The sequence below is a fragment of the Peromyscus leucopus genome, chromosome 8b (genome assembly GCF_004664715.2).
Source record: "Peromyscus leucopus breed LL Stock chromosome 8b, UCI_PerLeu_2.1, whole genome shotgun sequence".
Taxonomy (NCBI): domain Eukaryota; kingdom Metazoa; phylum Chordata; class Mammalia; order Rodentia; family Cricetidae; genus Peromyscus; species Peromyscus leucopus.
In genome coordinates, this window is record NC_051086.1 from 66,406,712 (window position 1) to 66,426,587 (window position 19,876).

At 49.2% G+C, this 19,876-nt stretch overlaps 1 protein-coding gene across 1 annotated transcript in view; it reads left to right on the plus strand.

Moving 5' to 3' along the window:
• Unc45b (unc-45 myosin chaperone B) overlaps window positions 1-19,876 on the plus strand; it is a 32,914-nt gene continuing 13,038 nt past the window's right edge. Inside the window, exons 1-13 of the mRNA XM_028866998.2 lie at window positions 1-111; window positions 459-626; window positions 1,139-1,175; window positions 1,803-1,978; window positions 3,766-3,855; window positions 5,939-6,106; window positions 6,648-6,816; window positions 10,701-10,871; window positions 13,853-14,024; window positions 16,338-16,638; window positions 18,955-19,049; window positions 19,227-19,368; window positions 19,730-19,870. Of these exons, the coding sequence (XP_028722831.1) occupies window positions 459-626; window positions 1,139-1,175; window positions 1,803-1,978; window positions 3,766-3,855; window positions 5,939-6,106; window positions 6,648-6,816; window positions 10,701-10,871; window positions 13,853-14,024; window positions 16,338-16,638; window positions 18,955-19,049; window positions 19,227-19,368; window positions 19,730-19,870 (1,830 nt within the window). The 5' untranslated portion in view covers window positions 1-111. The remainder of the gene's footprint in view (window positions 112-458; window positions 627-1,138; window positions 1,176-1,802; window positions 1,979-3,765; window positions 3,856-5,938; window positions 6,107-6,647; window positions 6,817-10,700; window positions 10,872-13,852; window positions 14,025-16,337; window positions 16,639-18,954; window positions 19,050-19,226; window positions 19,369-19,729; window positions 19,871-19,876) is intronic.

Here is a 19,876-nt window from a genome sequence, read left to right on the forward strand (position 1 = left end):
CTGGGGTGATAAAGTCTGCAGGGTGGGGGCTGGGAGCTGCAGACGGAAGCTGGCTGAGGTGGACCACAGAACTCAGGAGCAGTACCTAGGAGGAGGCATCCCTAGGAGACTGTGAGTTGGCTGGGAGACTGGGCAAGGAGAAGGCCCCGAGAACTTTTAGGCCTGCAGGGAAGCCTGGGCCTTTGGGAAGGTGGGGGACGCCTGGTTGAAAGAGACAGAGAGGGAAGCACAGGGACTCTGACAGTCCTCTCAGTGAGGGGTCAAGTTCCAAGCAAATACCAATGTCCTTTGTTGGGGGGGGCAGTGGATTTGGGGGTGCTGGAGTGGATCCCTTCCAGGCAGAATCCCCACCCTACATGGTGGAGAGGGAACCGTGGGGCTCTGGCTATCAGGCTAAGAGCCGTGCCCTGGGTATCCAGCAAGAGGCTGACCACACAGGGCTTCCGGTATTCCCACAGATGGCAGAGGCAGAAGCCGCACAACTGAAGGAGGACGGAAACCAGCATTTTCAACGTCAGGACTACAAGGCGGCCACCAAGAGCTACAGCCAGGCCCTGAAGCTGACCAAGGACAAGGCCCTGATGGCCACACTCTACCGGAACCGGGCAGCCTGCGGCTTGAAAATGGTCTGGGAACAGGACAGCTTGGGTGGTCTGAGGGCGGTTAAGGCTGGAGACGAGGTCGTGATGGTCTGATAGAAGTGAGCCGTCATCCTCTCACTATGCCATCTTGACCCCCCTGAGTTGGAAACTGTGTTCTGACTGCCCAGGCCAGTGCTCTGGAGAAGCAGAAATCCACCAGTCACAGTTGGTATGGGTGTTTTTCAAATGTTGGGCCATTCCGTCTAAGAACAGCCCTGCCACAGTCCTTCTTATCATTCCCATATTGTAGTCAAGAAACCCAAGGCTCAGAGAGCATGAATAGCTTGGCCAAACTCTCCCAGGTGGCAGAAGAGCCGACATTTAAACCTAAGGGTTGCCTGATGCCAAGGCCCGTACTCTTCTGTACCAGGCATGGAGTGTGTCCTGGGCCTCTGATAACCTGTAGTTCTCTGGCTAACTTCTCCCTTCACTTAGAGGACACTGGTTGTCTCCGCACTGGGCCCCTACTAATGGAGTCTCTTGTTCTTGTTTCTCAGGAGAGCTATGCCCAGGCAGCTTCAGATGCTTCCAGAGGTGAGCTCCACACTTTCCCCTCGCCCAGCATGGCTGCACAGGAGTGTGGACCTGGCTGCCATTGTTTGGGGGTGCTATGACAGTCTGTGGGTTCTGAAGGCCAAGGGCCAGCTGGAGAAGGGAAGGAAACATCTGGCAATATTTAGCCCGGGGAAGGCAACTACCAGGTGGGATAGAGAGGGATTAGTTCCACCTCGGGGGCTCCAGGGCCAGACTTAGGATCAAAGGACATAAGGACAGGGAGGAGTTTGGATAGGAACAGGGAAAAGTTTTTTTTGATAGAGTTTCCTGGCTGCCTCGGAAAAGAGGGGAAACACCCTACTTCTGGAGATATACAAGCACCAGTCAGATGGAATCCTGTGGTAGAGGAAGCCTGGGGAATCAGATAGAAGTTGGAGTGTGTGTGCTGGTGGGGGTGGGGGTGGGCTGGGTGCAGGGGGAGAGGACTTTGACGCTTTCTGCCCACCTTGAGACTCTATGGATCTTTCTCCCTATCAAAATGATGGTATGAGCCAGAGAGTTCAAATGGGCATCTCTAAGGAAGACATCCTTCCTGAGCAGTGGAATAGGGAGAGCAGTCTGTAGCCCAGTCCCCTGAGGCTCTATCTGCCTGTCTCCCGTCTGTAGCCCTTGACATCAACTCTGCCGACATCAAGGCCTTGTATCGGCGATGCCAGGCACTAGAGCATCTGGGCAAATTGGATCAGGCGTTCAAGGATGTGCAGCGCTGTGCTACCCTAGAGCCGAGGAACCAGAACTTCCAGGAGACACTGCGGAGGCTCAACACCAGCATCCAGGAGCAGGTAAACCGGGCCCTGCCAGGGAGCCTTGGCTGCTTCCATCCCATCCATAGGGGAAGATGGACTAGGGAGGTTGAGATGGGATGACAGAGTCAGCCCTGCCTCTTCAACTGTGAGCCGGAGACAACATGAAACATAGGTAGTGTCCATCGAACAGCCGGGCAAGCACACCTACCTGTGAGAGATGGAGAGAACTGTGGTGCTGGGTGAGGGCACAATCTACTCACGGCCACAGTTCTTTTAAATTTCAGATGGAAGCTTTAAAAGGGAACCATGATCATGATTACCTAGTGAGTCTGCCTTGTGACTCTAGGGGGACAAAGATAGACTGGAATCCTTGGGAATCAGGGAGACTAATGAGGGACAGAGGGTCAGAGTCTATGGGAACATGAGGTCTTTGCTAGGAATATGGACAAGGCATGGAAAGCCTGAGCTAGAGAAGAGGAGCCCTGCATCCTCCTCACTGGCTCAGCTACTGACTTCTTTCTGATTGTCCCCTTAAGATGTCCCGGCTTCCTCCTGTTTTTTTTTTTTTTTTTTTTTCTTTCGAGACAGGGTTTCTCTGTGTAGCTTTGTGCCTTTCCTGGAACTCACTCTGTAGCCCAGGCTGGCCTTGAACTCATGGAGATCCGACTGGCTCTGCCTCCTGAGCGCTGGGATTAAAGGTGTGTGCCACCACTGCCCGGCTCGGCTTCCTTCTTTAAGAGCAGGAGGGCAATAATAGCTCATTCAGCCATCTGCTCCAAGACTCAGTAACTCCTGTGTGTCTGGAGCAGCCTGTGGCTGGACCAGGGCACACTGTCCAGAGTGCAGACTCAGTGCTGGGGAAATGGAAAAGAGGAGGAGACAAGAAAAGGGGTGGGTAAAGGAGGAGCCTGCCCAGGCAGGCCGGGGTGAGGAGCAGCAGCTCTCAGCTATTGGAGGCACAGAAGGAGCTGGCCAGATGATCATTTAGGCCACATTGTGAAAGATCCAGAGAGGCATAGGGTGGGACGTGTGAGGGTCTAGACCCCCAGAGTGGTTTCCACTTGCTTGGTGGGATGCTTGAAAGCCACTCCTGTTTTATGAGCTTGGACATAAATTTCTACTTTAGGTTCCACTTAAACATCTGGTAGTTGATTGTCTGTGTTGATGTCTTCCAAGGATGTTGTGACAGTTATATGCAAGAATGACTGGAACTAACTGGACTGAGAGCTTTGTGGGTCAAAGAATTGATTTTGTTCACCTTTCTTTCCTTTCACTTTCTATTTTTGTTTTTTTGAGACCAGGTTTATCTATATATCTCTGGCTGTCTGGAACTCACTATGTAGACCAGGCTGGCCTTGAATTCACAGAGATCCACCCGTCTCTGCTTCCCAAGTGCTGGGATTAAAGGAGTGTGCCACCATCCCAGCCCCTTGTTCACCTTTCTGTCCCTGACATCTAGAACAGTGCCTGGCAGAAAGTGGTTATTCAGTTAACATTAAAATTATTATTAACATCTTCATTATTATTAATTGTTATTGTTACAAGGGGGGTGTGGAGGTTAGAGGAGGTAGAGGTTGGCTCTCTCCCCCGACCTTTATGAGGGTTTTGCAGATTGCCTCAGGTCTCCCGGCTTGCTCTGCAAACGCCTTTCCCAGCTGAGACGTTTCACTAGTCCTGGTTACCATTTGTTCAGTGAATAAATGAATTGATGGGCTGGGGTCCAGAGTAGATCTAATATTTTCTGAGTTGCATATGTGAAGAGTAGACAGAAATGATGTGGACCAGCTGCCTGCCTCTCTCAGGGCTCCTTTCTTTCTCCTCAGCTCCGTGTTCAGTTTTCCACAGACTCCAGGGTGCAGACAATGTTTGAAATCCTCCTGAACGAAAACAGCGAGGCTGATAAGCGGGAGAAGGTGAGTGATGCCCCATTCTTGTCAGCAGAGGGCGCTCTCGACCCGTGGCTCCCAACAAGCGCTTCCTGAGCCTATGGAGAAAAATCGGCTCTGAGTTAATCCCATTAGAAAACAGCACTAACCTTAAGAAGGGCCAAGGTTGGGGTGAAGTCACTGAGGCGAGTGGAACTGCAGGATCGGATGGCATCTTTGTTTATCAGATATTTTGTTCAATGTGGAATTTTTGGCCTTTGGTTTTGATTAAAAAGTATTTCATTAAACATTACTTATCTGGATATGCGGCTTTTTGTTGCCTCCTAAAATTTTGCACCTACAGGAAATATCTAACTTGCCTCACTATAATTTTGGTCCCAAGAGACACCGACACATTCAAATAATGCCTTGTCTCATTTAGAAACACTGCAAAGAGATCATGATGACATATTAAGAAAATATTAAAGTAGTTACTGGTAACAGTCATTTCTTTTAATTAATTAATTAATTAATTTTTTAATTAATTAATTAATTATTTTAAGACAGTCGGGCGGTGGTGGCTCATGCCTTTAATCCCAGCACTCGGGAGGTCAAGCCAGACGGATCTATGTGAGTTCAAGGCCAGCCTGGTCTACAGAGCAAGAACCAGGACAGACACCAAAACTACAGAGAGAAACTCTGTCTCTCTGTGTAGCATCTCTGGCTGTCCTGGAACTCACTTTGTAGACCAGGCTGGCCTTGAACTCACAGAGATCCTCCTGCCTCTACCTCAGTGCCTCTTTGTCCAGAGTGCTGGGATTAAAGGCATGTGCCATCACGCTCCACTGGCAACAGTCATCTTAACCAAACCTTTTGCTCTTTCTCATGTTCCTTTCTGGTCCTTGAGTGAACATTTGAATGTTTTGCCCGTATTTCTATAAGAACTTGGCTGGTGACACCTGTGAGGAAGGGTGGTGTATTAGTTCTGTGGTCAGTGAATTCACATGATACAAAAAATGTACTTTACAACTTCTCTGAGGACCTAATGAGTCGTCATGGGTAAAGCAGCTCTGTCTGGAGAAGCCAAAGCCCTAGGCTGATAGCAGTGTTCAGATCACGCTTACTTGACATTTGGGCCGCCTACCTCTCCTGCTTCTTTCTCAGCTGTGGATTCTCTGGCTGTCCTCTTTCCTTGCATTCCGGGGGGCCTTTGAAGGTTCATGTATCTCAAGTGGATAGATAGCGGAGTGAGAAGAGACTTGGTGGCCTCCTAGTCCTTTAGCTCAACCGCCTCATTTTTCAGATGAGGTACCTGGGGGCTCAGAGAGGTGTTCTGACTGGAGCCGGTCAGTAGCAGAACCTGAACTCACAGCCATGGACTTTTGAGTCCTGTTCAGTGCACTCTGTTCACACCATCTTCCACCTTCCCAGAACCCCCCAGCTTCAGATTCCCCAGAACAGATAACAGGAAAACAAAACCCGTGACAGCTGTGTTAAAAGAAAATGATTTCAACGTGCAAAAAAAGTTCACGTTTCCATCTTTTTCTAGCCCTTCTCCATCCATAGCAAGCACACAGTTTTATTTATTTATTTATTTATTTATTTATTTATTTATTTATTTATTTGGGTTTTTCGAGACAGGGTTTCTCTGTGTAGCTTTGTGCCTTTCCTGGGACTCACTTGGTAGCCCAGGCTGGCCTCGAACTCACAGAGATCCGCCTGCCTCTGCCTCCCGAGTGCTGGGATTAAAGGCATGCGCCACCACCGCCTGGCACACAGTTTTATTTTAACACCACCACACACTATGTGAATCTATGACCCCAATTCCACCTGTCAGCATTGTTTCAGGTGGCTTTGATGTATCTGTGACCTCCCTCGCTGACTGTGGCATATTTTATCAAGTTGGTCCTTAGGCAGGTTGCTTTGATGATGATGATATTATGTTGATGATGATGATGATGATGATGATGATGATGGTGATGTTCTTAGGCTGTCTCTAGGAGTAGGGCTGTAAGGGGACAGAGTATACCAATGTCCTGAAGATGCAGTTGGTGTTCTGACCCCTGCCCTAGGTTCATGGTCAAGGCCTCTCTATCCAGCTTCCTGACAACTTTCCTTGCTTCTCCCTCAGGCTGCCAACAACCTCATTGTCCTGGGCCGTGAAGAAGCAGGGGCCGAGAGGATCTTCCAGAGCAATGGGGTGGGCCTGCTGCTGCAGCTGATGGACACGAAGAGGCCTGAGCTGGTGCTAGCTGCAGTGCGGACCTTGTCTGGCATGTGCAGTGGGCACCGAGCTAGGGTGAGGGCCTGGGGATTTGGACAGGTGGTGAGGATGGCCGCAGGTCCAAGGAGGCAGAGGGTGGGAGGGCACACAGGCCGGGCTGTGGCTGGCATGAATAGAACTTGAGATGGAGCCTAAAGGGTCCCCTGCCTTCCAGCCTGGGTCATATGAATCATGGCACAAGATTGCTCCAGGCCCTTTCCCTGCGAGCTTGGAAGTGGGCTTGACTAAGCAAAGGTGTTGTTGAAAGTGGATTACAGAAGAGCTGAATTCAAAAAACATTGTCATGCATGTTTCTTCACACTCAGCCGCTGAGTTCAGTGTGTCTTCTACACTTATATCTTGGTGAGGTTTTACCATGCACACAGACTCAATGCTCCCAGGACTCCAGGATGGGGTGACATAGCTCAGAGTCCCCTGAAGGAGGTTTCCCAGCCTGTGAGCCCCGCTTCCCTAAAGCATGAAGTGGATAGGACAGTCACCACCCACCTCCTAACCTGGGTGTCATGCAGGAGGGAGGAACAGGGCTGCTGCTGACTCTGTTCCTTCTGGGGTCCAGGCTACAGCGATCCTGCACACAGTCCGCATAGACAGAATCTGCGGCCTCATGGCCACGGAGAATGAAGAGATGTCCCTGGCTGTCTGCAACCTGCTCCAGGCCATCATTGACTCCCTGTCTGGGGAGGACAAGCGAGAACACCGAGGGAAAGAGGAGGCCTTGGTTCTAGGTAGGAGATATTCTTCTGTTCTGGTTCATGTGGACTCCAAGACAGAGCCAGTCGGCACCTCAAGTTGGCATCTCCTGTGTGCAGAGGTGGCCTGGTTTGATTTTAGTATGTGTCTCTGGGTCATAAGGGTAAAAGTGGCATAAGTTACTGAGTATGGAGTTGTCGGTTTATCAGTCTGGAGGGTGCTGTGGTGGGTGGTGGCAATGGTTCATGTCATTGTGACCCTGTTCAATGCCACTCAATTTTACACTTAAAAAGAGTTAAAATGGTAAATTTTATGCTATGCACACTTCATCGTAGGGTAACAGAAGCTCATGGGGAGACTTGGAAAGATACAGAAATCTATAAGAAGGAAAAATATTCTCCCACGCAAAACCCTGACTCGTTCAGATAATCCACGGGATCCCTCCTGTCTTTCTTAACCATGTCAATATATTTACATGAATATCAATTAAACATTGGAAATCTGCTGTAGATCTTTTTAAATTGTCTTCCTGAGCAAGATCAATGTTACGTGCATTGTGGTTGGGATGTGAAATGTTCCCCACAGGTTCGTGTGTTTACACATTTGCTGTCTGGTCGGTGGAGCTGTTTTGGGAAGTTACGGAACTTTTAGGAGAGGGGACCTCAATGAAGGAAGTGGGTCATGGAGGGTGGGTCTTGAGGTTGTCTAGCTGTTTCTCTGTCTTTCTCGTCTATGTGTTCCAGTCCACTCAGTGGGACCCCTGCTTCCTCTGCCGCGGCTGTGGGCCACTTTTACAATGCTCTTCCCACCATGAGCCAAAATACAACTTTTCTTCCCCAACTTCCTTTGCCAGGTGTTCTGACCCAGTTATGAGAAAAGTGATTGGCGTACAAATAGTTTAATGTTATTCTTTCTTTCTTTTTAGATAGGGTCCTGAACTCCCCATCCTCCATTCTCAGCCTCTCAAGTACTGGCATTGCAGGTGTGCACCACCAAGCCCAGCCCACTTAATTTTTTAAAAAAGATTTTTATTTATTTATTATGTATATAGTGTTCTGCCTGCACGCCAGAAGAGGGCACCAGATCTCATTATAGATGGATGTGAGCCACTGTGTGGTAGTTGGGAATTGAACTCAGGAGCTCTGGAAGAACAGCCAGTGTTCTTAACCTCTGAGCCATCTCTCCAGCCCCACCCCCATTTAATGTTCTTAAAATTTATTTCAATATTTTTTTTTAAACAAGGTTTCTCTGTATGGCCCTGGGTGTTCCAGAACTCACTATGTAGACCGGGCTGACCTTGAACTCAGAGATCTACCTGCCTCTGTCTCCTGAGTGCTGGGATTAAAAGTGTGAGCCACAACACCTTTCTGATTCCTTTCTGAGAGGAACAGTTCGTGCTCTTGTTATGAGACTCAGGTCTGGAAACTTGAAGCTCCATTCCTTGCAGTGCTGAGGAGAAAGGAAGGCTTTTTTCAGGGGCCAGAAAGTAGAAATTTGCTTTTTCATGCCAAGGGTGCTGAGGGTGGCCAGGCATGAGGTGAAAACAGTGAGGGAGAGAGAGAGAGAGAGAGCAATGGAGAGAAGCGATATTCATGCCCCTGAGAATAGGTGGCGTGGACTCTTCACTCTTTCATGGTCTGGTGTTTCCCATCACAGCAGCCGGGAGGTGTCCTTAGCTTTGACCAGGGAAGTCTACGAAAAGTCCAGGAAGTTGGGGCTGTCGTTCCTGTTGGGACATTATTGCTTCTCTTGTGCTGGGAATTGAACCTAGGGTCTCATGTATACTAAGCAGGAACTCTCTTACTGAACCATGTACCTTGCCCTTGCTGAGAGTCCCTGGTGTATTTCATATATACATATATTTAGGTTTTTCAAGACAGGATTTCTTTGTGTAGCTTTGGAGCCTGTCCTGGTACTTACTCTATACACCAGGCTGGCCTCGAATTCACAGAGATCCATCTGCCACTGCCTCCCAAGTGCTGTGATTAAAGGCAAAAGAGTTGCTTGTCTTTTCTGGGGCAGACTCCCCCCCCCCCCCAAGCTGAGGACTGAACCCAGGGCCTTGCGCTTGCCTGACAAGCACTCTACCACTGAGCTAAATCCCAACCTGGGCCAGACTTTTTTAGAAGGTCTAAAATGGCTTCACTTGGATAGTTGCTGGTTAGCTGGAGAGGTTGCTCAGAAGCCTTGATATTTTCCCCCATGGCATCTCTCATGGCTATCTTGGATTTCTATATGATAGGATAGCTGGATTATAAATGGGTCACCTCAGGGAGTAAGTGCTTTGCAAATCTCTGGTTGAACCAAGTCACATGACCAACCCAGAGCTAGTGTGGGAGAAGGATCACTTAAGACAAGAATGAGCATGCTATTTCAGGACCCGTCTGTCTGCAGACAAACTACAACGTCAACTTGGCCTCTCCTTCCCCATGTGGCATGGTCCCTTCCTCAGCCATTGATCTGACACAGTGTAGAGACCTTCACTTCTTGTCTGTCTTTGTACTCTGTTCAGGAATCGCTAACATCTCTCTAAGTTTCAGGAAGTCGGTCAGAGCAGAGTCAGGAAGAGGCATTGCTCATTAACAATTATCTACTCCTGGGCAGGGGAGTCCTGGCATCATAGACAGAGGCTGGGACCCAGTCTCCCAGCATGTCTGAATCTGCATGAAGTGAATCATCTGAATGAAGTATACTCGTTCTTCCTGGAAAACATTTTTTAGACTTATTTGTTTTGTTATTGTATGGATGCTTTGACTACATGTGTGTATATGTGCCATGTGTGTGCCTGGTGCCTGTGGAAATCAGAAGAGGGCATTGGGTCCCCTGGAACTAGAGTTACAGATAGTTGTGAGCCATTATGTGATTACTAGGAATTGAACTCCAGGTTCCTCTTTAAGAGCATCCAGTTCTCTTAATGCCAGCCCCCTGGAAGATATCTTTAAAAAAAAAAGTTTATTAGCTGGGTGGTGGTGCACACCTTTAATCCTAGCACTCAGGAGGTAGAGGCAGGTGAATCTCTGAGTTCCAGGCCAGACTGATCTATAGGGAAAGTTCCAGAACAGCCAGGGCTACTCAGAGAAACTCTGTCTTGAAAACAACAACAACAACAACAAAAATAAAAATGAAAAAAGAAAAAAATGTTAATTAAAACCATACAAACTGTTCCTGGATCCCTGCCAGTCATTGCCAGGCAGTAAGGGGCTTTCCAAGAGTAGGAACTGTTTGAAGACAAAGGGGATGTTGGAGGAGACAATATTCTATGACCAGAGTGACCCTTGAGGATGTTACTTAGGGAATTCTTTGCTTTTGTGCGGAGGAGTGTGAGATGAGCAGCACTGTCTTGGGAAATTCCCCTGCTCAGTGTACCAGTTACTTTTGCATGACCAAGACCCTAACATCAGACAATGGCTTAAAGAAGGATCTATTTTGCTCACATGCTCAGAAGATTTATGGCATGGTTGCTTGGCGTCACGCACTTGGAAGAGCACCAGGCATCACGCTGTGGGAATAGGCGTAGGAGGAGGCCTCCTTATGGTTTACAGGAAGAGGAAGGGAGAGGACAGGAAGAGGGGGGGTGAGGGAAGAGGAAGAAGAGGAGGAGAAGGAAGAGAAGGAAGGAGAGAGACAGGAGGCACCACCTGGGTCAAGAAACAGCTCTCAAGGATCTGCCCCAAGTGACTGCCTTCCTTCAATCGGACCCCACCTCCTCCAGTTTCCAGAACCCCTCCAAATAGAACCATCAACTGACAGGCATTCCATATAGGAGCCTGTCAGGAGGATGTTTCATATTCAAACTGTAACACTCAGAAAACAGTAGGTTCAGTCCTTCCAGAATCCTTCTAGAAGTTTCTGCCATTCTTGATCCTCTCTATGTGAAATTTTCTATTGTTTCTACTTGCTCTTTCCCTTTGTTCTTCAGACACCAAGAAGGACCTGAAGCAGATCACCAGCCACCTTCTGGACATGCTGGTCAGTAAGAAGGTATCCGGGCAAGGCAGAGACCAGGCACTGAATCTGCTCAATAAGAACGTCCCCAGGAAGGACCTGTCCATTCATGACAACTCACGCACCATCTATGTCGTAGATAACGGTGAGGTGGGGGATGGAGGGACTTGAGGTTCAGTCACACCATTAGGGTAGGCTCAGGACACTTGTCTCTGTGTAGAGAGAAGAAGAGGGAGGTTGTTGTCTGGAGAGTTTATTCAGTCCTAACTAAAGGAGGCGGCAGGCATGGGTGTATTAGGATCCCCGAGGGGCTGTTCAAGTGGTTAAGGCTCTGAATTAAGGGCAAGAGTTAACACCCCAAAACATTGGGTAGAGCCACCCGAAAAACAGGGTTAAGTGCTTGTAACAAACAGGACTCTACCAACCATGAGGTAACATGCCTGAAGTCTCATGATTAGTAAAGTCCTTAACAGGCCTTCCAAAGGGGAGAAGATGACGTCACATGTATTTTATAGCAAGCAAAGTGGAAATGCTCTAGTAGATAGTCGCTAAGTGCAAGCGTGACTTGGATCCTGAATCAACTCTGTCTGTTCAGGAAAGACACCCATGGCTTTAGAATCTGCTGTGATTAATTCTCCCACAGGTTTTTTTTTTAATGACAGATAGCCTGCAACTTGTTCTAAAAGGCTCAAGTCAGATTCCATTAGATATTGTGCTCCCCATGTACCCACCCAACACAGTGCACATGCAACTACTTCGATTTTAACACTAGACCCTAGTGTCTAAGGGCAGTTGTCGTGATCCCCTACCCCAGCTGGTCTCTGCATATATCTGAAAGCTGAGCAGCAACAGTGATCCCTTCTCTGCACTAGGATCAAGTACGTGGTTTATGGGATGGAGTAGGTGGGGAAAAACATTTTTTTTTTTTAAATTCTCTTCCATGGTTGGAAGGCACTGAACTGACTAGCACTCAGAGGAGAACAAGTGGATTTAGAAATCCTGATAGGCCAGTGCAGAGCTGGAGCCTGAGACAGGGCAAGGAGGGTGCTGTGAGGGGATCGAACCTGAAGGAAGCTCCTGGCTTAGGGAAGAGGCAAAGACTGACCAGGGGGAGGCCCTGAGTCATCTAACAAAAGAGAAGCAACAGGGGCCCATAGGCAGGATGGAAGGGAAAAGTAAGAGGAGAATTTAGGGAGGGGGGTGGGGTGAGGGGTGGGGGTGGAGCAGGTGCATTGTGGGGAGGTCTTTGCAAGCCAGGCTGCAGTGTCTGGGTTGGCTCACCAGGCCCTACCTTCGCGAACCCTGTGTGTGTGTGTGTGTGTGTGTGTGTGTGTGTGTGTATGAGTTTGTGATGTAATAAGAAATACGTGTCTGGTCTCTGCACCCTCCTGGCATGCGTAATTCATAAAACCATCATGATTTTCACTGAGCATCTTTTAGATGCTGATGGGACTAGCGGCTGGGGTGCCTGTGGGGAGTCTGGAAGGAGCAAAGGGTTTTAGGGAAGCAAGCCATGTGGTTAGAGACTGGAGACTTTCTCCTCTGCCCATCTGCATCTTCCACCCCCAGTTCTGACCTCTGGGGAAGGGAGGGAGCCAGAGACTGAGGTAATCGCTAACAGACAGTGACGATTAATCCTGTCTACATCACGTGGCCTCCATTTCAGCAAAGCAAAATGCAAACCTACCCCTACCTAACTGAGAAGGGTCAGAACTGATGGCCTAGTAGGTAAACTCTTCTCCTGAGTTCCACCGGCCATTCTCACACATTATTGACCTGACAAGGCGATCCCAAGGTCCTCTGTTTGTAGGCATATTGGGCAGAGGATCAGGGAAGGTTGGGACCCAGCCCTTGGGCCTGCAGTGGAGGCCACCTCATGGGACTCAGCACTCAGTCTGAGGGGTCTGTGCCAATCCCTGGTAGTGTCAGAGCTGAGTAGCAGGAAGTGGAGGTTTTCCTTAAAGTGGTAAAGTATACCCAGTATAACATTGCTGTCAATCACTTTCAGTTCCCTCCCAGCACCCAGAGCCTCCCACCTCCTGCATTTGCCTCAAGGCTTCTTCCTTCCTCTGACTGATGTCACTGATATAGCTCTCCACCTCCAAGCTACCTGTGACATTGGATGTCCCAGAGGCTTCATGGCGTGACAGTTAATACGGTGGGCTTGACATCAGACATCATGGGAAGGTGTCCTCTCTGTGTGTCACTTGGCTGCCTACAAGCTCACGAGTGGCATCCTTGCCTTCTCCAAGTCTGAAAGATGGAACTGATTGCTAAGAAGCAGGGTGGTTGTTAGGCTCAGCTCAGGGAACACGCACAAGCCCCTTGCCACTAAGGAAATGCTCGGAACAGTCTGCCCCTCACCGTTTGGGGACATGGGAGTCAAATCAGGGCCTTTCCTATGCTAGGGAAGCACCCTCTGTCACTGAGCTCTGTCCTTGTCTCCAGTTACCTCATTTGCATCATTAGCATTCAGTACTGGTAGACCCTTCCTGCCAGGCTTACACACTCATTTTCCACACTATGATGAAGGTAGGACAGATAGGGGGCTCGGTTATTAATCTATTCATTCAACAAACGTGTGGATCTTGAATCTGGTGGAGGAAGCCACTGAAGGTTCTTCAATAAGAAAGTGGGAAGAGATAATGATAATAACTAACAAAGAGCTGATAGACATTTGTGGAGTGATCCCGCCTCTGGATGGGTGGTAGGCCATTTCTGTACATTAGCTGACAGAGTCCTCAAGTCTGTAAAAATAGTTTCTACTTTTTTATCTTTGTAAATGAAGAAACTGAGGTCCAAGGAAAAGATAATATGATATGAGTTGTATATAAGGAAGTTCATACACAATCCAGAAACGGCAGCGCTGGGCTAGACCTCTGAGATGAACTAGTGTTGAGTTTAAGTATGGTGGAAATAATGGCCATGCAGCAGGTGGATTGTCCCATGGGTGAAGAGTCAGATGAAAGTCTAGGACTTCTTGTCCCCTCTCCAGTGTCCTCCTGAACTCTGGAGAGGCCATGTACTGTGTCTGAAGCCATAGCTGGTTGGGAGCCAGCAATGAGACATTTTTGAGGGGGGACAGAGACCCCCAGGAATCTTACTCTTGTTGCGACCACCCCTTAGGCTTGAGGAAGATCCTGAAGGTGGTGGGGCAGGTTCCAGATCTGCCCTCCTGCCTGCCTCTGACTGACAACACCCGCATGCTGGCCTCCATCCTCATCAACAAGCTCTACGATGACCTGCGCTGTGACCCAGAGCGCGACCACTTCCGCAAGATCTGCGAGGAGTACATCACGTGAGTTCCCCGAAGGCGTTAGCCATCTATGGCTGTGTCGCCACTCACCCCAACCTTCAGTAACTTACAGAAATAATAGTACTCTATTACCCCTCAGTAGGATGGGTACTGGGGACCTGTGTAGCTGGCTTGGAGTCTCCTATCAAGTCACAGTCATGTTGGCTTGGGCCGCAGCCATCCGATGGCTTGACTGGGGTTAGGAGATATCTCTGGGAGGCTGCACTAACATGGCGGTGCACCGGTCCTGGCTGCTGGTGGAGAACTGCAGTTGCCCCCATGTGGACCGCCCCATCGTCTGCTGAAGAGTCTCTCTCCTTACATGTCCGTCCATCCCCAACCCCCTCCCCTACTGCTGTGATGCAGCTGTTTGACAATTAATTCCAAGGATTTTCCAATCTGTACATGGTCCAGATTTCTGGGACACTACCCAGGCTTCAAAGCCTGGGGTGTGGCTTAGGAAGGTTCACCCTGGATGGGTCCTAGGTGGGCAAAGACAACACCTTTATTCTGTGTTCTTTCTCTCTTTCTAGGATGGCATACTATTTTTGTAAGGGGCCAGGGAAGAGATAGTTCAGATTTTGTAGGACAAACTCATACATCTGTGTTTTTTTTTTTTTTTTTCCAGAAAAGGTCTTACTATGTAGCTCCTACTGGCCTAGAACTCTCTATGTAGATCAGGCTGGCCTCTTATAACTCACAGAGCTCAAGTGTCTCTGTCTCCTGAGTGTTGGGATAAAAGGTGTGAGCCGCTATCCCTGGCAAATTCATACATTGCTCTCACCTGTGTATTTATTTTTTCAACTGCCAAATGAAGAGCTATCCTGAACTCTTAGGCATGCCAGCTTCCTCTCAGTCCTGTGTTCCTACTAACCCTGACCCTGGCTCTTAAAGCTCCTTGTGGTTCTTGCTTATCTGCCTGAGCTTCAGCCGGTCCTGCTCACCCCGAGAGTCCCCCTGTCCTTGGAGCTTGAGTCTTGGTTCCATAATCCCTAGAAAGAAGTCTGGAGCTGGGTGGTGGTGGTGCAAGCCTTTAATCCCAGCACTTGGGAAGCAGAGGTAGGAAGATCTCTGTGAGTTCGAGACCAGCCTGGTCTACAGAACGAGGTCCAGGATAGTCTCCAAAGCTACACAAAGAAACCCTGTTTCAACAGCCCCCTCTAAAAAAAAACAAAAACAAACAAACAAACAAACAAAAAACACAAGAAATTTGGACTTAGAGGGCTACAGGCAAAACTTTTTTATTATGATGCAAGGTCCAGCTAAATGGGAGATGAAGCTCTGACTGAGCCTTGGTCAGGAGGTGGCTCCCTAAACAAAGGAAAGGGCTGGCAGATACAGAACAAATTGTGCTCCAAAGTTCCCATGTAGGTCCCCCCTGTACATGAGGAATTCATGCTGGTAGAGTGTTCGGTCCTGATTGGTCCATATCCCTGAGCTCAGTGAAAGGCAGCTTGTTGATTGGCGTAAGGCCGGTGTCAGGAGGCCACTCTGCTCACACCTGTGTCTGTAGGACGCATTGGCTGATGCTGCATTTTTAATTCTGGGGCTCTGTGTGCATCCTGGCCCCCATTTATGTCCTTGTTTGCCTTTGCTGTGAAAACACGAAATGAGTCTGCTCTTTGCCAGACTCCTTCCCAGTATCTGGTGATTCCACTCCTGCTTTTTGGGTGCTCCCCACCCTGTTTCAATCTCATGAGATCCCAAATTGCATTCTGCACCCTCACTTGACAGGGGCGGCTTGTCAGGCGCTGCACTGGGCTGGTCTGTGGCTACGGCTGTGTTCTGTCCTTCTAGGTTGAGAAGGCTGGAGCTGTTGGCTGATAGCAATGAGCTGTGCTTTCTCATTGGTCCTTGCCTCAGCGGCGGGGCTATCTCATTTTTCCCAGAAACTAATGACTTGTCATTCACCTCAATTTGAAATTGACTGTTTTTCGGGTGCTCCAGCTCAAAACTCTTCAAGGGAGAAACTTTGGGGTGACTGCATTGCAGGCCAGTGCCTCCCTCAATGCTGCTTCCTTCTCTGCCCAATAATTCAACTTCTTGCAGGTCAATCTCCAAGGTCAGAGTGTGCTGCCAGGGGGACATACCCTGTGACCAGCTGTGATGCCATCTGTCCTTAAGAAATAACAGTGCTACACTCTCTATTTGTAGACCAAAAGGCTGAGACTCAGAAAGGTTCAGTGAATTGCCCAATTGCCCAGTGAATTGCACAGCTCAGGGGCGGAGGCAAATTCAAATCCCCCCACCCCGGATGTCCTACTCTTTGCACCCCTTTGGGCTGATTCTCTTGACCACCTTTGTCCTCTGTTTCAGGAGCAAGTTTGATCCCCAGGACATGGACAAGAATGTGAATGCCATCCAGACAGTGTCAGGGATCTTGCAGGGGCCCTTTGACCTGGGCAATCAGCTGCTGGGCATGAAGGGTGTGATGGAGATGATGGTGGCTCTGTGTGGCTCGGAGCGCGAGGCAGACCAGCTGGTGGCCGTGGAGGCTCTCATTCACGCCTCCACTAAGCTCAGCCGGGCCACCTTCATCATCACCAATGGTGTGTCGCTTCTCAAGCAGATCTACAAGACCACGAAGAACGAGAAGATCAAGATCCGCACGCTGGTGGTGAGCGGCCTGGGTCCTGAGTGTCAGGGTCACCAGGATGAATGAGACATGGCCCCCATCCTTGAGGTGGGGGGAGGGTGTCTTAGTTAGGGTGACTGTTGCTGTGGTGAAACACCATGACTGAAAAGCAAGTTGGGGAGGAAAGGGTTTATTCAGCTTACACTTCCAGGTCACTGTTCATCATTGAAGGAAGTCCGGACAGGAATTCAAACAGGGCAAGGCAGGAGCTGATGCAGAGGCCATGGAGGGGTGCTGCTTACTGGCTTGATCCTCATGGCTTTCTCAGCTTGCTTTCTTATAGAATCCAGGACCATCAGCCCAGGGATGGCACCACCCACAATGGGCTGGGCCCACTCCCATTGATCACTGATTAAGAAAATACCTTACAACTGGATTTTGTGGAGGAATTTTCTCAATTGAGGTTCCTTCCTTTTTGATGATTCTAGCTTATGTGAAGTTGATGTAAAGCCAGCCAAAACAAGGGCTTACGTACTAGGGACCCCTCAGGCAGGCCCATCTATGCGCCCCCGCAGACAGAGTGAAAGGTAGGGTTGTGCAGGGTTGTGAGAAGAGAGAGTGAGGAGGATGGCCCGGCATTTAGCACTAGGAAATTACCCTCCGTACTGTGAAGAGCCAAACACAGATACCCTCCAGGAAGTACTTTCAGAGCAGACACCAACAAATTCATTTCCTTATGCAGCGGCATGCAGCAGAATTAGTTTTTTTTTAAAAGATATAGTTTATCCTTTTTTTATTTTTTAAGATTTATTTATTTATTATGTATACAGTGTTCCTCCTGCATGTATCCCTGCAGGCCAGAAGAGGGCACCAGATCTCATTACAGATGATTGTGAGCCACCATGTATGTGGTTGCTGGGAATTGAACTCAGGACCTTTAGAAGAGCAGTCAGTGCTCTTAACCTCTGAGCCATCTCTCCAGCCCCCAGAATTAGGTTTTTAATTTCTACTATTTTCACCTTACTGAATTATTTTCATTCTCCTTTCTTTGCCTCATAAAAAATTACGGAGAAGATTTGATTTCATTCACCTGGATCTTGATTCACATTGATTTTTTTTTTTGTTCTTTTTTTTTTTTTCCCTTTAAGATAGGTTCTAGCTTTTTGTGGTAATGTGCCCCAAGCCAACCTTGAACTTGCAGTTCTCCTGCCTAACCCTCTCGAGTGCTGGAGTTACAGGCTATAGCTCCAGACTTTTTAGACTTATTTATTTTTTTAAATTTAGTCTTTCTATGGATCGCAGGCTGGTCTTAAAGATACTATATACACCAGCCTGGCCTTCAACTCATGATTCTCCTGCTCCCTATGGGCTAGGATTATAGGTCTGTACTACTACTATGCCTGGCTCATGTAATTTTTAAAAAATATCTCTCTGTCTCTCTGTCTCTGTCTCTGTCTCTCTCTCTCTCTGTGTATACATGCCATGGCACACGTGTGGACATTAATGGACACCCTGGGTATTGATCCTTGTTTTTTTTTTTTTACCTTGTTTGAGACAGGGTCTGTAATTGCTTGCCATTGCATAACCAGGGTGACTGGCCCATACACTTCTCCCATTCCTGCTTCCCACCTCACTGAAGGAGCACTTAGCATATAGGCCTGTGCTATGTCCAGCTTCACATGTGTTCTGGGGATCTGAACCCGGGTCCTCATGCTTGCAGAGGAAGTTCTTCACTCAATGGGGCATCTCCCTAGCCCCTCATTGTCAGTCAATTTCGTTTGCTAGTTTTTGGGACAGGGTCTCCCTGTGTAGCCTTGACTGGCCTGGAACTCAATATGTAGACCAGGCAGGCCCCTAACTCACAGAGGTCCACCTGCTTCTGACTCCTGTGTGCTGGGATTAAAGGTGTATGTCACTATGCCTGGCTCTCATGTCAATTTTTTAGAAACTTTTTTGCCATGGGCATGATGGCTTTTCTGCTCCGGAAGGGAAGACATTGTTTTTTTCCCTGACAAAGGTCATTCCCCCCCCCCCCCCCCCCCCCCGTCCCCGGGCTAGATTTTGTATGTGTGAATTTGTTGTCCATGTGATGTAACTTCTTTGTCATCTCATGCCACATCGAGGTTTCTCACAGCGGCTGCAGATATTTAGTATGTGTGCAGAGTTTTACAAAACATCTCTGAGATCAAAATAGTGAGCATCCTCCCTAACATGGGGCATTGGGTGGGGCATCTCAGCAGAGGTGGAAAGGCACAGAGGTGTATCCGGGTAGAGAAAAGGGGACGATGTTGACCACGGGGCTACAGGGCCCGACTCAGGCCTCAGTGTTGCTGATCCTTCTGTATCCGGTCTCCACAGGGCCTTTGTAAACTTGGCTCAGCTGGGGGCTCAGACTACGGCCTCAGGCAGTTTGCTGAAGGGTCAACGGAGAAGCTGGCCAAGCAGTGTCGAAAGTAAGAGGCTGGACCCTCTGCTTCCTCATGGCCTCTAGGGGGGCGGGTTCTGGGGTGGGCTTTAGTGACGTCAGGTGAAGAAAGACCCCTTCACTGGCCACCTGCTGTCCCGAGCCTCAGCCACTCTTGGCCAGAGCCCGGGCTCCTCCAGCGGTTTCCCCACCTCTCCACCTCTAGGTGGCTGTGCAACACGGCCATCGACACCCGGACGCGGCGCTGGGCGGTGGAAGGCCTGGCCTACCTCACGCTGGATGCTGATGTGAAGGACGACTTTGTCCAGGACATCCCTGCTCTGCAGGCCATGTTCGAGCTGGCCAAGGCAAGCGTGGTCCCGATCTCCAATCTCAGGAACGGGTGCCTGGCCCTGGCCCTCGGGGCTCGGCTGGCTGTGGGCTCACCCTGGCTCCAACCTCCCTGGTGAAGCTGGATTGGCTCTTTCATTGCATGGCCCTCATCTGCCTGATTGAAGGTGGACTCATGACTCTGTCCTGTCCAGATGTCCAGATGCCAGGACATGTCTGCCTGTGACCCTTTGGCAGTGAGATCCCGAGGGAGCCCAGACGGTTCCCCGGGCTCTTCTGGAAGTGTGGGAGGGGATCCGCTGGGATCAGCCCAGAGGCTTCCACTCATATATACTAAAGTGACTGTTTTCCGTTTTTTCCTAACCTGGGGGCCTCCAGACTAGTGACAAGACTATCCTGTACTCAGTGGCCAACACCCTGGTAAACTGTACCAACAGCTATGATGTCAAGGAGGTCGTCCCTGAGCTGGTGCAGCTGGCCAAATTCTCCAAGCAACACGTACCAGAGGAGCACCCCAAGGTGGGT